Source organism: Halichoerus grypus, chromosome 12 (genome assembly GCF_964656455.1).
Source record: "Halichoerus grypus chromosome 12, mHalGry1.hap1.1, whole genome shotgun sequence".
Taxonomy (NCBI): domain Eukaryota; kingdom Metazoa; phylum Chordata; class Mammalia; order Carnivora; family Phocidae; genus Halichoerus; species Halichoerus grypus.
This window is the reverse complement of record NC_135723.1, coordinates 1096526-1111822: the sequence shown is the minus strand read 5'-3', so window position 1 is coordinate 1111822 and position 15297 is coordinate 1096526. Positions and strand designations below refer to the sequence as shown.

The following is a 15297-nucleotide window of genomic DNA, read 5'->3' as shown; positions in this document are numbered from 1 at the left end:
GGAGACGGCATCCCCCTCGACCCCCCTCCACACCTCACTCCACTCTCCACGCCAGACCCTGCTGCCTCTTAAGATGCTCACCACACATCCTTGGGCCACAGAGTAGATTAGGACCACTATGAAAATACACAAGACGGTGCGGATCTGGATCGTCAGGCATCCTGGAAAACACTGAACAGTACAACACGTTACTGTAAAAACGGGCATTTATTAAGGATGGGTTCGCGTGCACAGAAATGGGCACGAGGCTGCTGGGCCCCCACCCACGGCCCCCTTCCACACGCACTCCTTGCTGAGCTCAGGCTCCACCTCCCAAGTCAACAAACTGCCCAGATCAAAAGAAACAAAAACTAAGGTCTTTAAATTAAAAAGAACCACACCTGCCACCAGGCACCCCTGCTGTGACCGAGGCACTAAAACGAACCCCATCCATGAATGTGACATCTTATCTCAGAAACAAGGATTTACGTTTATTTGTGTTTTCTCTTATGTGCTCCAAGTAAGTTTCGTCATTTTCTTCACAGAGGCTTTGCGTCATTTTTGTTATTAGAAACTTTACTGTAAATCTATTTAAGTACATTTTGTGATATTCAACACGCAACTGACTTCATGGATAAAAGTGCCAAGTTCTTTTTAGAGTCACGCTCGTGAAATTGGAAACAAAAGCTAAAGTAAAGACGGCAGGGACTCTGCACAGGATGCTGACGAGACCCCCAGGCAGCCAGGGCGCCCGGGCCACCACGGGACTACCCGCCGTCCTCCCCCGGGAAGTGAGGACCCTCGCTGTCCCCGGTCTGCAGGCGAGCAAACACGGCCCCGCCAGCCAGCCTCCCTCATTCCATGGAGCTCACGCAGTTGCAGCGACGGATCTGGGTCCCGTTCAGGATTCCCGAGCCCCAGCACTGCTGCGTTGTGCAGACCCCTGGGCCCCCGAGATCTCAGAGAGAAGAGATGTGCGGCAGCACCAGCCCGACTGCCTCACGGACCTGGCGCCCGCCGCCTCCCTCCCCGTCTAATCTCGTGCCAGCCCTGGGACAAGGCTGAGGATGTGGCCATGGGATTCTCGCCCCCCAGCCGACAAGGCACACGCAGCTCACGCATTCACTCAGCAAACACTGGAGGGGCTCCTCCCGGCGGTGGACGTCAGGAGCCCCGTGGGGGCACTGCCCAGAGCCTGGCCCCCGGTGCCCTGGCAGAGGCAGAAACAGCACAGAGGTCCCTCGGGTAGGCGGTGAGTGGGTGGCCGCCAGCCGAGGCCCAGCAAGCCCTGCCCGGGGTGCACAGGGGCCGAAGTGGAAGGCGGCCTGGAGCCAGGTCTGCGGTGTGGGGGGAGGGCAGCTAGGCAAGGCTCAGGGGCACAGAATCGCGGGCAGCCTGCCAGGATGAACGCACCATTCCCATTTGTGTGGCAAATGGCCAAACGGTGGCGGGTTCCTGCAGGTTCCATACAAGCTGCCCACATGGATCCTCCAGGCCCGGTCCCTCCCTTTGAGCTCTACACAGAGTGCACGCTAACTGCTCACATGATGCTTTATTTACGGGTGGGAATCCACTGAGTCCCGGGCACTGACTCCTCCCCCCTCCTGCCACAGCACAGGAGTCTCATCCAGGGATCTGATCTTTTCCTAAAACCCAGGCTTTGGGGCCACTGACCCCAGCCGACCCCACAGGACCTGGCGCACTGCCCCGCCAGGCTAGGAGGGCACGCCAGGAGCCGTGACGTGGGCCAGCAGGAATCAAGGGGTGCTGCGGCTTCGCGTGACCTCGTCACCCCTCTGGGCCCTGCTTCAGGGCCGCCGACCCTGGCCGGCTGTGTGCTCAGCGCCAGGAGCCCCGCTGCATGAGCATGGGGACGTGGGACGTCACCAGCTCACACTCACAGGACCCCGCTGGTTCCTGCTCACCCCACCAGACAGGCATCTCCCCTCCCCTCGGCCCACCCTGGGGGCTTCCAGTCCCATCAGAGGCAAGACCACAGCAGACACAGACTAACTCGTGAGCTCGCGGGTGGGGGCAGCCCCTGGAGCGGAGCGACCAGCTGCCCCGATACGTAAACCACAGCTCAGGCTCCGGATGGGGTTCAGAGCAAAGCCCGGTCATTCTCTGGAGACACTCTGGTCCTGCTCCCGGGCCTCGGCCACGGGCCAGCAAGGTGCCAGGGGACTTGAGCCACCTCCTGAGCGGGGTGTTGTGCGACCCTCCAAGCCTGGAAGGTGGGTGTGCATGGACAGCAAGCCCCCGTCATCGAGTGGGAGAGGCACATATGTGACCGGGCCCAGGCAGGCCCTGGGGTCACACACACATTACACCAAGGAGAGGCCCAGACACCACGGTCCCCACTCCTGTTACACCTGTGATCGTTCACGATCAGCTGATGGAGGAAGAGAAGACTCCACTAGCTTCCAGCAGGTTCCACACGACCTGAAGGCACCACCCAGAGTGGGCAGCTGCAGCCGCGATGACCCCCTCTGGCTTGTCCCCGAAGGACAGTGACGGTAAATCCTGCCAACGGGCAGAACGTCAGGCGGTGCACCTGCTGGGGGTTCTGCTTGGAAGGGGAAGGGCCCAGATGTGCTGTCATTCCCTGACTCGCGGGCGCTGGCCCGTGGTCCGGCTGGACGGTTGGGGACGCACAAGGAGCGTGACTGCAACAGTGACAAGGAAGTCACCGCTGGGGCACACGACTGGGGGGGCGGAAAACACGGTGTCCCATGTGAATGCTACCAGTGGGGGACCTCGGCGGACAGGGAGTGTAATAATCGGGGGGGAGGCCTGTTCTGGGGACACCTGTCAGCCCCTCTCCCCAGCTGCCCCTGCCACCGCCCACGGACTCATGGACAAAGTGGCCATGGGGGCAGGGACAGAGGTGACGCTCAGCAGCAAGGACACCCACTCACCAAGGACAACATGACCACGGCCACCAATGCCGCCCAATCCCAGCAGAGACCAACAGGGAGCCCCCGACACGGCACCCTTCTCCTAACGGGACTCACAGGGAAGGGACTCCGGGAAGGAGCATCCATCCGGGCCCAGGGGACAGGCACAAAGCCATGCGGCCCCCCTGCTGGCCGCTCACACCACCGGCCTCACCCCGCGGCCCAGCCGCACCAGACTCTCTAGCCTCCCTCCACTCTCACTGGGGGACACAGCAGGTGCATGCTGCTGGACCCCCCTGGTCTTACCACGACCCCCCCCAAAGCACACGGCTCACGGACGGAGAAACGCCCTTCTGAAGACTCAGTTATGGTGCGGGCTAAGTGCCCGCTCTCGCAGAGCCGGGGTCACATCCTCCTGGCCCCCGTGGCACGGTCCTGGCCTCGCGGCGCACCACGGGACCGTGGAGAACACCGCGCCAATGGAAACAGCGCAGTGCTCCCACAGATCGTCCCATGGCCCTTAAAAATGATCGTTATAATATCAAGACGCTCGGCACGTGATGTAACGAGCACTGGGTGTCATGTGCAACTGATGGTTCACTGAACTCTACCTCTGAAACTAATAATACACTATATGTTAATTAACTGAATTAAAACTAACTTAAAAAATACATCAAAACTCTCTTACTGTTGTTTATAAAGACAGAGATAAAAACCAGTGAGGTTGGTGTGCATCTGGTACGCTTGAGATGGGCACAAAATGGTCCCCACGGTCTCTCCCTCACTGCCTGGGCCCGTGAGGAGCACGGTCCCTCGACCACGTGGCAGCCCACGGCGGAGGGTTGCAGCCGTGATCGGCCTCAGCAGTGGGCGGACTCTGTTACTCACCAAGGACAAGCGGGTGGACCCGGGTCAACCACACCAGGTCTTAAAGCCAGCAGGTGGCAGAAGGGGGAACAGGCGGGCTGGGGGCACGGGAGGGACTCCACACGCTGGTGCTGGCCTGGGGAGACTGGAGAGGAGCCACCGGGAGCTGGGGTGACAGTCCCCCCACCGCCCAAGCCGGATCTCACCAACGGTCAGCCTGAAGGAGCCCCACAAAGCCTGCGGGCACCTTCCCTTTGGCCACGCGCTGCCCAAAGCGGGGAGCCAGCTGGCCGTGCCCGCCCTCGGACCCCTGAGGCTGTCGGGCAGCAACAGGAAGAGGGGACGGATGCTGGAAGTGGGGAGCGCCCGAGACCAGGCGGTGGGGGTGGGAGTCCGAGCTCGGGATTCATAAGCCATGCCTGCCCCGCCCCTGCTTCATATTCGTCTCCTCTGCTCTCCTGCCCTGCAGATTCCAGACTCCCCCAGGGACGGAAACCCATCTGGCAGAGGAAGACCAAACCCCGGGAAGGAATCCCTTCTACATGGGGCGGTCGGACGTACGGTCTTCGTGCTGCTTCCCTGGGGGGCTCTGACTGGCAGAAACCAGGGCGCTGGGAGGGAAGCTTGTGGGTTCTTGGAGGGAGAAGCCAAAGAGGTCCCTTCCCCGCTCAGGGAGTGGCGAACGGAGGTAGAGCTGGCTGTCTGGGACCCCACGAGGAAGGCCAGCTTGGGCTCAGGCAGGCCCGAACAGGCAGGAGAGGGCGCAGAGAACAGGTCTCCGGTCTCGGCTGCCGGTCGGAGTCACTGGAGAGCACGAGCCCTGGGTCATCCCACCCCACCCCACGGCTGTTTCTGAACAGGCGAGACAATCAGTTCCCTTTGGCATCCAAGACCAATACGGGAGCTGGCTCTTCTGTGACCTGCAAATTCACGTTCCTTAAGGCCACCACGCCCACACCCCAGGCGGGAGCCCTGACTGCCAGCCACGGGCTGCTGAGACCTTCCCTCCACGCGAATACCTGATCCTAGAAACGTATTTGCTCAAATGCAAAGGGTTGAAACGCTTTTCTGAAAAGTGAACAATGCTGGCCACGAAGACTGACGTGGGGCGGAGCCTGCGTGCTGTGGGCCACACGTGGACGCCAAGGGGCCTGTCTTAGCTTTAAGGTCCGTGGCCTACTTATCCTGGCAGTTAATTTGTTTATATATCCACGGAGCAAAAACGAGCATGGAAAATTGTTGTAATCCGGGAAAAAACAGCGGATCTGCCCTGAACCCAGGTGAACCACCCCAGAGCATGAAACACAGTTATCAAACGTGGCCCAGCGGATTGTCGGGGGTTGCACATCCTCCAGGCACACCGTCCACACAAAAGGCATCCACGCTAAGTCCAGCCACGGCCACATGAGCACCTGCAAGCATGACAGATGCAGAACATCCCCAAGGCCCCAGTGGGCGATGCCACAGAGCACCACGGGACGTCTGCCTCTCCGTGGAGTGGGCCATGCCCAGGACACACCGGGAGGAGGCCACGTCCGTGTGCACCAACCTGGGCACGCTCTGCCAGGTGACCCGAGCCTGAGCCTCGCAGCCGAGGGTTTGCAAGACTGAGGCAGGTGTGGCAGCCGTGGCCTCCGCCACTCAGCTCGACGCAGCCTGCTTTCCCGGCGCCTGGGGGTTAAGGCCCAGGATGACGTGTCCGCCAGGGGCAGGGCTTGTGCAAGTCGGAGCAAGCATGGGGGTGAGAATCTCTGGGCTGTCACGGCACGGACAGAGCTGAAACCACCTGCCGGAGCCCCGATTACAGCTAGTGCTGGGCGAGGCTGTCCTCCTCTTGCGTCTGTCCCTTTTGCTCACAGCACGGGTTCCCCAGCCCCCAGCTAGCCCTGGGGCGGGGAGCCCCCAACAGCAAAGCGTACCTGACCCTGAAGAGGTTGCCTGACAGTCCCTTCCTGCCCAGCCCGGCCAGCCTGGCCTCACCGCCCCTCACGGCCGGCTGGTCCTGCTCAGCCCCCTCCTAGCTCTCACCCCGCACCCTCAAGCCCACTCTCTTGCCGGCCCACAGCACTGCGGGCCCCTCCTCCCCATCCCGGCCTCCTGGCCCCCTCTTGGCCCCATTGACCCCGTCCCTTTGTTCTCTAGCATCTCGCCTCGTGTGCCAGGCTCCCGCTACTGATGCTTATCAGCTCAATTCCCACCCCATGTCACAGACGGGGACTCGGAGGCCCCAGGGCCAGCAGCCCCTAGCAATGGAGGAGCCAAGCGGGGGGATGAAGGTGCCGGGCAGCCACGGAGCTGGCCCAGCTGCCCGGATGCCCTGGCTGTGGCCGCCTGCCCTGTCCCAGCAGAAAGCACCTGCCCAGCTGACTCACGCTTTCCCACGGAGGCCTCGCCACCGCAGACCTGGGCTCACCTGCGTGCACAGCCGTGCCCACCCGTACCTGTCCTCCATGGCAGATGTGGGCCTCCGCCGATGGCCCGGCCCCACCTGCCGGCCACCACCCCCTCCCCAGCCTGATGCCACCACCTGTGCCCACGGTCTCCGGGCCACACCCCGGGGTGGACGCTCAGAGCTTGCTCGGGGACACCGCCAGGCGCGTGAGACTGAACTCCACAGGGTTCGGGCTGAGACCACCTGTGCCAGGAGGAGCGTGTCCACCGCAGCTCCCGGCTCCCAGCTCCCCAGCGGGCTGTGGCAGGCTCTAGAAGCCGGCTCCCCCTGGCACGTGCTCACCGAAAATTATGTGAATACACCATCTTACTCAAAGAGGAAAATGGCAGTTTCCAGTCAAGTGTGACTCTATGAAGATCCAAAAACTGGAAGTATGGTTTAAATAAATAGCATTTTTTCAATTAAAAAAAAAAACAAGAAATTACCTATGAATAACAAAGAAGTTAAGTGAATAAAACCAAATTTAGTTTTTAAAAAAGTTGGGGTTTCCAACAATTATACAAAGACAACACCAGGTCTGCTGGACATGGCGGTGGAGTGACACGGGGAAGTGGGGTGTGTGGAGACATGGACGGAGGCCACACAGGGCTGGGACCGAGGGCTCTCCCAGGAGCACAGCTGCCCGGTGCCATCCCACACCCCCCACCCCAAAGGTCACAACAGCAAAGCCAATGGAGAACCCTCCACAGTGCAGGTGCCCTGTCCACCACGTGAGTGCACCACAGACCGCTGGTCCCCTGCCCTGAGGGACTCTGCTCAGGAGAAGGCGACACACTGTGTGGGCCCCACTCCATCACTACAGACTGCCTGCCCTGTGTCCCCGTGTGCCCCCAGAACTCCGAGCAGGACCCAGCACACGACAGGGCTTTATGAGCTCCTGCTCTTCCAGAGGGCGAGGGTCTCCACCGCCCCACCTGTCCTGTCGAGAGGGCAGGCGGAGGCCATACGCGTACCTGTCCAGGTGATGCACAGGGACAGGACACAGGCATACACACATACCTGTCCAGGTGACACACAATGCAAGATGCACATGATCCGTACCAAACAATGTGTAAGACACACGCACGCACCTGGACCCGGGGGATACACAGGTACGGGACACGTACGCACGCACACGCACCTGGACCCGGGGGATGCGCAGGTACGGGACACATACGCACACGCACCTGGACCCGGGGGATGGGCAGGTACGGGACACATACACACACGCACCTGGACCCGGGGGATACACAGGTACGGGACACGTACGCACGCACACGCACCTGGACCCGGGGGATGGGCAGGTACGGGACACATACGCACACGCACCTGGACCCGGGGGATGGGCAGGTACGGGACACATACGCACACACACCTGGACCCGGGGGATGGGCAGGTACGGGACACATACGCACACGCACCTGGACCCGGGGGATGCGCAGGTACGGGACACATACGCACACGCACCTGGACCCGGGGGATGGGCAGGTACGGGACACATACGCACGCGCACCTGGACCCGGGGGATGCGCAGGTACGGGACACATACGCACACGCACCTGGACCCGGGGGATGCGCAGGTACGGGACACATACGCACACGCACCTGGACCCGGGGGATGGGCAGGTACGGGACACATACGCACGCGCACCTGGACCCGGGGGATGCGCAGGTACGGGACACATACGCACACGCACACGCACCTGGACCCGGGGGATGGGCAGGTACAGGACACATACGCACACGCACACGCACCTGGACCCGGGGGATGCGCAGGTACGGGACACATACGCACACGCACACGCACCTGGACCCGGGGGATGGGCAGGTACGGGACACATACGCACGCGCACCTGGACCCGGGGGATGCGCAGGTACGGGACACATACGCACACGCACCTGGACCCGGGGGATGCGCGGGTACGGGACACATACACACACGCACCTGGACCCGGGGGATGCGCAGGTACGGGACACATACGCACACGCACACGCACCTGGACCCGGGGGATGGGCAGGTACGGGACACATATGCACACGCACACGCACCTGGACCCGGGGGATGGGCAGGTACGGGACACATACGCACACGCACCTGGACCCGGGGGATGCGCAGGTATGGGACACATACGCACACGCACACGCACCTGGACCCGGGGGATGGGCAGGTACGGGACACATACGCACAAGCACACGCACCTGGACCCGGGGGATGCGCAGGTACGGGACACATACGCACGCGCACCTGGACCCGGGGGATGGGCAGGACGGGACACATACACACACGCACACGCACCTGGACCCGGGGGATGGGCAGGTACGGGACACATACGCACACGCACACGCACCTGGACCCGGGGGATGGGCAGGTACGGGACACATACGCACGCGCACCTGGACCCGGGGGATGCGCAGGTACGGGACACATACGCACGCGCACCTGGACCCGGGGGATGGGCAGGACGGGACACATACACACACGCACACGCACCTGGACCCGGGGGATGCGCAGGTACGGGACACATACGCACACGCACCTGGACCCGGGGGATGCGCAGGTACGGGACACATACGCACACGCACCTGGACCCGGGGGATGGGCAGGACGGGACACATACGCACACGCACCTGGACCCGGGTGATGTGCAGGTACGGGACACATACGCACGCGCACACGCACCTGGACCCGGGGGATGTGCAGGTACGGGACACATACGCACACACACCTGGACCCGGGGGATGCGCAGGTACGGGACACATACGCACACGCACACGCACCTGGACCCGGGGGATGCGCAGGTACGGGACACACACGCACATGCACCTGGACCCGGGGGATGGGCAGGTACGGGACACATACGCACACGCACACGCACCTGGACCCGGGGGATGGGCAGGTACGGGACACATACGCACACGCACACGCACCTGGACCCGGGGGATGCGCAGGTACGGGACACATACGCACACGCGCACACGCACCTGGACCCGGGGGATGCGCAGGTACGGGACACACACGCACATGCACCTGGACCCGGGGGATGGGCAGGTACGGGACACATACGCACGCACACCTGGACCCGGGGGATGCGCAGGTACGGGACACATACGCACACGCACACGCACCTGGACCCGGGGGATGGGCAGGTACAGGACACATACGCACACGCACACGCACCTGGACCCGGGGGATGCGCAGGTACGGGACACATACGCACACGCACACGCACCTGGACCCGGGGGATGGGCAGGTACGGGACACATACGCACGCGCACCTGGACCCGGGGGATGCGCAGGTACGGGACACATACGCACACGCACCTGGACCCGGGGGATGCGCGGGTACGGGACACATACACACACGCACCTGGACCCGGGGGATGCGCAGGTACGGGACACATACGCACACGCACACGCACCTGGACCCGGGGGATGGGCAGGTACGGGACACATACGCACACGCACACGCACCTGGACCCGGGGGATGGGCAGGTACGGGACACATACGCACACGCACCTGGACCCGGGGGATGCGCAGGTACGGGACACATACGCACACGCACACGCACCTGGACCCGGGGGATGGGCAGGTACGGGACACATACGCACACGCACACGCACCTGGACCCGGGGGATGCGCAGGTACGGGACACATACGCACGCGCACCTGGACCCGGGGGATGGGCAGGACGGGACACATACACACACGCACACGCACCTGGACCCGGGGGATGGGCAGGTACGGGACACATACGCACACGCACACGCACCTGGACCCGGGGGATGGGCAGGTACGGGACACATACGCACGCGCACCTGGACCCGGGGGATGCGCAGGTACGGGACACATACGCACGCGCACCTGGACCCGGGGGATGCGCAGGTACAGGACACATACGCACACGCACACGCACCTGGACCCGGGGGATGTGCAGGTACGGGACACATACGCACACGCACACGCACCTGGACCCGGGGGATGCGCAGGTACGGGACACATACGCACACGCACCTGGACCCGGGGGATGCGCAGGTACGGGACACATACGCACGCGCACCTGGACCCGGGGGATGGGCAGGTACGGGACACATACGCACGCGCACCTGGACCCGGGGGATGTGCAGGTACAGGACACATACGCACACGCACCTGGACCCGGGGGATGCGCAGGTACGGGACACATACGCACACGCACCTGGACCCGGGGGATGGGCAGGACGGGACACATACGCACACGCACACGCACCTGGACCCGGGGGATGCGCAGGTACGGGACACACACGCACATGCACCTGGACCCGGGGGATGCGCAGGACGGGACACATACGCACACGCACACGCACCTGGACCCGGGGGATGCGCAGGTACGGGACACATACGCACGCGCACCTGGACCCGGGGGATGGGCAGGTACGGGACACATACGCACACACGCACCTGGACCCGGGGGATGCGCAGGTACGGGACACATACGCACGCGCACCTGGACCCGGGGGATGGGCAGGTACAGGACACATACGCACACGCACCTGGACCCGGGGGATGGGCAGGACGGGACACATACGCATACGCACACGCACACGCACCTGGACCCGGGGGATGCGCAGGTACGGGACACATACGCACACGCACCTGGACCCGGGGGATGCGCAGGTACGGGACACATACGCACACGCACCTGGACCCGGGGGATGGGCAGGACGGGACACATACGCACACGCACGCACCTGGACCCGGGGGATGGGCAGGTACGGGACACATACGCACGCGCACCTGGACCCGGGGGATGGGCAGGTACGGGACACATACGCACGCGCACCTGGACCCGGGGGATGGGCAGGTACGGGACACATACGCACACGCACACGCACCTGGACCCGGGGGATGGGCAGGACGGGTCACATACGCACACACACCTGGACCCGGGGGATGGGCAGGACGGGACACACACGCACACGCACACGCACGCACCTGGACCCGGGTGATGTGCAGGTACAGGACACAGGCCACCAGGAAGCAGATGCAGAACACCAGCAGCAGGAGGACGACCACACTCCTAGGACAGAAGACACAGGCTCACTGCGGGCTGGGCCCAGCAAGGTGTGCCCAAGAGGAGCCTGCGATTCCAACGCCTGAGCTCTCCACCAAGTCCCTTCCTGTCTCCACCCCAACTTCTATCCACTTGGGTCTTCCACGAGGTCCTCCCTCCTGAAGGACAGGCCCCTGGATGCTGCTGTCCCCTTGGGTGTCATCTGAGAGCAGCTTCTGTAGAAAAAGCTGAATCCCCACACAGGGCCATCAGGTGGTCACCGTGTTCCCAGCGTCCGGGGACGGGGCAGCTTCCTGTGCTTTCTGGAAACTCCGGAAACTCACAGGGGAACAACTCCGCTAGGGAGGGCTTGTCAAGAAAGCTGTCTGTCTGGAAGGAAAATGCATCTTCCCATCAAAAACAAACACTGCAAGCTCACTTTGACTTAGCATAACTGAATATTATTCAATTACTACACTTTTCTTCTTTTCCAGAGGCCGCTTTTCCTCATTTTGACGTATCTGAAAATGACGCACACCCAGAAACCAATGCGCATTTTCTCCCTCGAAATCCGTCCTGGAGTCAAGGGTACACGTTGTGTGGATGGAAACGCTGGGAACGGCTGGTGTCTTAGGGTTGTTTGCACGACAACGGAGAACCTGGGAGCGAGTGCCCCCCACACGTGGGCCACCGGGGCCTGCCCTCCCGGCTCCCTGGAGCCCGTGGACAGCTGGCCGTGGCCGGCACCATCCCCGCGAGCTGGGGACCACGGGGGAGACGCCAGCGGACATGGAAGGAACCCCCGGCCCTTCTCCCCCGACCGCTGACCGCGGGGCCCGCCACACTTACTGCGGGATGATGAGAAGGTAGACAAGGCCAAACAAGGCGGCCAGGACGAGTGCGAGCACGACGGCACTGGTGAAATACTCGTCCTGCAGCTGGTGGTACTAGGGGACACCGAGACCCACCATCAGTGGCTGCGGCCACTGGGAGACACGGGGGGTCCCCCGGGGGCACCCAGGACCAGGAACCGCAGCCGCGTCGACAAGAGCAAGGGCGGGGGGCCACAGCCGAGGGGCCCCCGGGGTTCTCTGCGCTCCTGAGGTCCCGGTCACCTACCTTGCGCTCACGCTCAGCCTGCTTGTACTTCAGGGTGAAGAAGTCCAGGTCCGCCATCTCCAGCTCCATCTGGCGGGCTTCCAGGAGGCGGCTGATGTACCTGTTGACGCGCGTGCCCGGGGTGGTGTAGACAACGTTTGCAGAGAAGGACGAGCGGTTTCTGAGTTTTTCCGACGCAGTTCTCAACGCCCTCCGCTGCAGCCACGGGGGAAAGAAAGAAATGTTAGCAAATCCTCCACTTACTGAAGAAGAAGCTCTCATGCTCCCTCCAGCCTGCGTGCTTGCCCACTGCAGTCTGGGGGGCCGGGTTCGGGGCTGAGATGCAGTCCCAGCTACCCCGCCTGGGACTCCCATGTCTGCAAATGGGGGCACGCGACATTCATGTGGCACCCCGTGTGGATGGGGGCGGTACCCAGCACAGGGCAATAAAACAGAGATTGGTTCTTTTGAAATATCAATAAAATGGACAAATCTCTAGCAGGCATGACAAAGAAAAAAAGAGAAAGGCAATAACAAACTCGGGAATGAAATGTGATTCTACTACCGACCTTGCAGACATCAAAAAGGTGACAAGGAATTTCTGTGAACAATTGTACACATTGATTTGACAACTCAGATCAAAGAGCTACTCAAAACACGTAACCACAACTCACCCAACACGAAAGATTATTAGATGAGCCCTGTAATTACTAAAGAAAGTCAATTCATAACCGTAAAACTCCTGAAAAATTAATCTCCAGGCCCAGAGAGTTTCACTGGAGAATTCTACTAAACATTTAAGTAAGAATTAACACCAATTCTATACAATCTCTTCCAGAAAATAGAAAAGGTAACACCTTCCACGTACTTTATAAAGTCAGTATTATCCTGATACCAAGATCAGACCAAGACGGTACAAAAAAAGGAACACCACAGGCCATCTCTCTCACTACTGATGCTAAAATCTTTAACAAAATGTCAGCAAATAGAATTCAGCAGTATATAAATAGCAGCATACACCATAACCATTTCTAGAGATGCAAGTCTTTTTACATATTTGTACGTCGATGCCTACACCATATTAACACCATATGAACAAATCCCATGGTTGTGTCAATTGATACAGAGAAAGCATTTGACAAAATCCAATACTCATTCTTGATAAACATGATCAGAAAACTAGGGAGGGAGGGGAAATTCCCCAACTTGGTGAAGATCTACACAGTACCGATAGCTAGCGTCATAGTTGCTGGTGAAAGACGGAGTGCTTTCCCCCTGACTTTCAGCAGTGCTAGAGACTGCAAACACTGCAATAGGGCAAGAAAAGGAAATAAAAGGCAAATATTAGAAAGAAAGAACTAAAACTGGCCCTATTTGCAGATGACAGGATGGTCTACATAGAAAATTCCAAGGGGAGGAAAAGCCCTAGAACAAATGAATTCCACAAAGTCACCGGAAACAAGATAAACATAAAAAGGGTATTTACTGGGGCGCCTGGGTGGCCAGTCAGTTAGGCGTCTGACTCTTGGTTTTGGCTCAGGTTGTGACCTCAGGGTCGTGGGATCAAGCCCTGCGTCGGGCTCCGTGCTCAGTGGGGAGTCAGCTTGAGGTTCTCTCTCTCCCTCTGCCCCTCCCCCTGCTCCCGCACATGCGCTCTCTCTCTAAAAATAAATAAATAAATAAATAAAGGTATTTCTTAAACTAATAATCAGCATGTGAAGACCAAAGTTAAAATTCAGTGCCATTTATAATCACGGGGAAAAAATGAAGTCCTAGGTACAACTCTAACAAAACACGTACACAACTTGTATGCTGAAAACTATATAATACTGATGGAAGAAATCAAAGATCTCAATACAAGGAGGGATACCCATGCTCATGGATTAGAAAACGTTTTTCTTTTTTTATTTTAATTTTAAATTTTTTATTATGTTAATCCCCATACATTACATCATTAATTTTTGATGTAGTGTTCCATGATTCATTGTTTGTGCATAACACCCAGTGCTCCATGCAGAACGTGCCCTCCTCAATACCCATCACCAGGCTAACCCATCCTCCCACCTTGTTTTTCAAAGTCCATCATCTCTCATGGTTCATCTCCCCCTCCAATTTCCCCCCCTTCATTCTTTTTCTTAAAATCACTCAACCCAATGTTAAGACTTATTGTATAGCTCCTTTGATCAGGACAGTAGGGTGTTCTCAGAGGAACAGAACACCCTAGAGAGCCCAGAAACAGCCTCACACAAGTATGGTCAATGATTTTTGACTAAAATGCAAAAGCAATTCAATGGAAGAGGGATAGTCTTTTCCACAAATGGCGCTGGACCAAATGGACGTCCACATGCAAAAAAAGTAAATCTTTATTTTTTTAAGATTTTATTTATTCATTTGAGAGGGAGAGAGAGACAGAGAGAGTATAAGCAGAGGGAGAGGCAGAGGAAGAAGCAGGCTCTCCACTGAGCAAGGAGCCCAACGTGGGGCTTGATCCCAGGACCCTGGGATCATGACCTGAGCCGAAGGCAGATGCTCAACCATCTGAGCCACCCAGGCGCCCCCCAAAAAGTAAATCTTGACCTAAACCTCACAGCTTATAAAAGATTAACTCAAAACACACCACAGGTTTAACTATAAAACATGTAAGTATAAACTCTTAGAAGAAAGGTGAAAATCTTTGGGGTTTGGGCTACGTAAAGATCTCTTGCAACACCAAAACCAAACACAGTTCATAAAGGAAAAAATATCAGTAAATTGGACATCTTCAAAATTTAAAACATCTGTCTGTGAAAGACAAGCCACACGCTGGGAGAAAACACGTACAAACCACACATCTGACAGAAGAATCAGATCCAGAATTTGAAGAACTCTCAAAGGTCAGCAGTACCAAGAAGTCACTCAGATTAGAAAGCAAGACAGATATTTTTCCAAAAAAAAAGAAGAGAAAAATATGTGGACAGAAAATAAGGACTTGAAACGACGATCGGCATGATTAGC

General features: G+C 59.1%; 1 protein-coding gene across 2 annotated transcripts in view; it reads right to left on the bottom strand.

Moving 5' to 3' along the window:
- The window catches only part of ADCY1 (adenylate cyclase 1), a 120633-nt gene that overhangs the window by 38095 nt on the left and 67241 nt on the right, over positions 1-15297 (bottom strand). For both annotated transcript variants that reach the window (XM_036066746.2, XM_078059907.1), the window contains exons 9-12: positions 12325-12519; positions 12055-12152; positions 11148-11232; positions 82-171 (exon numbers count right to left, since the gene is read on the bottom strand). In XM_036066746.2, the coding sequence (XP_035922639.2) occupies positions 82-171; positions 11148-11232; positions 12055-12152; positions 12325-12519 (468 nt within the window). The remainder of the gene's footprint in view (positions 1-81; positions 172-11147; positions 11233-12054; positions 12153-12324; positions 12520-15297) is intronic.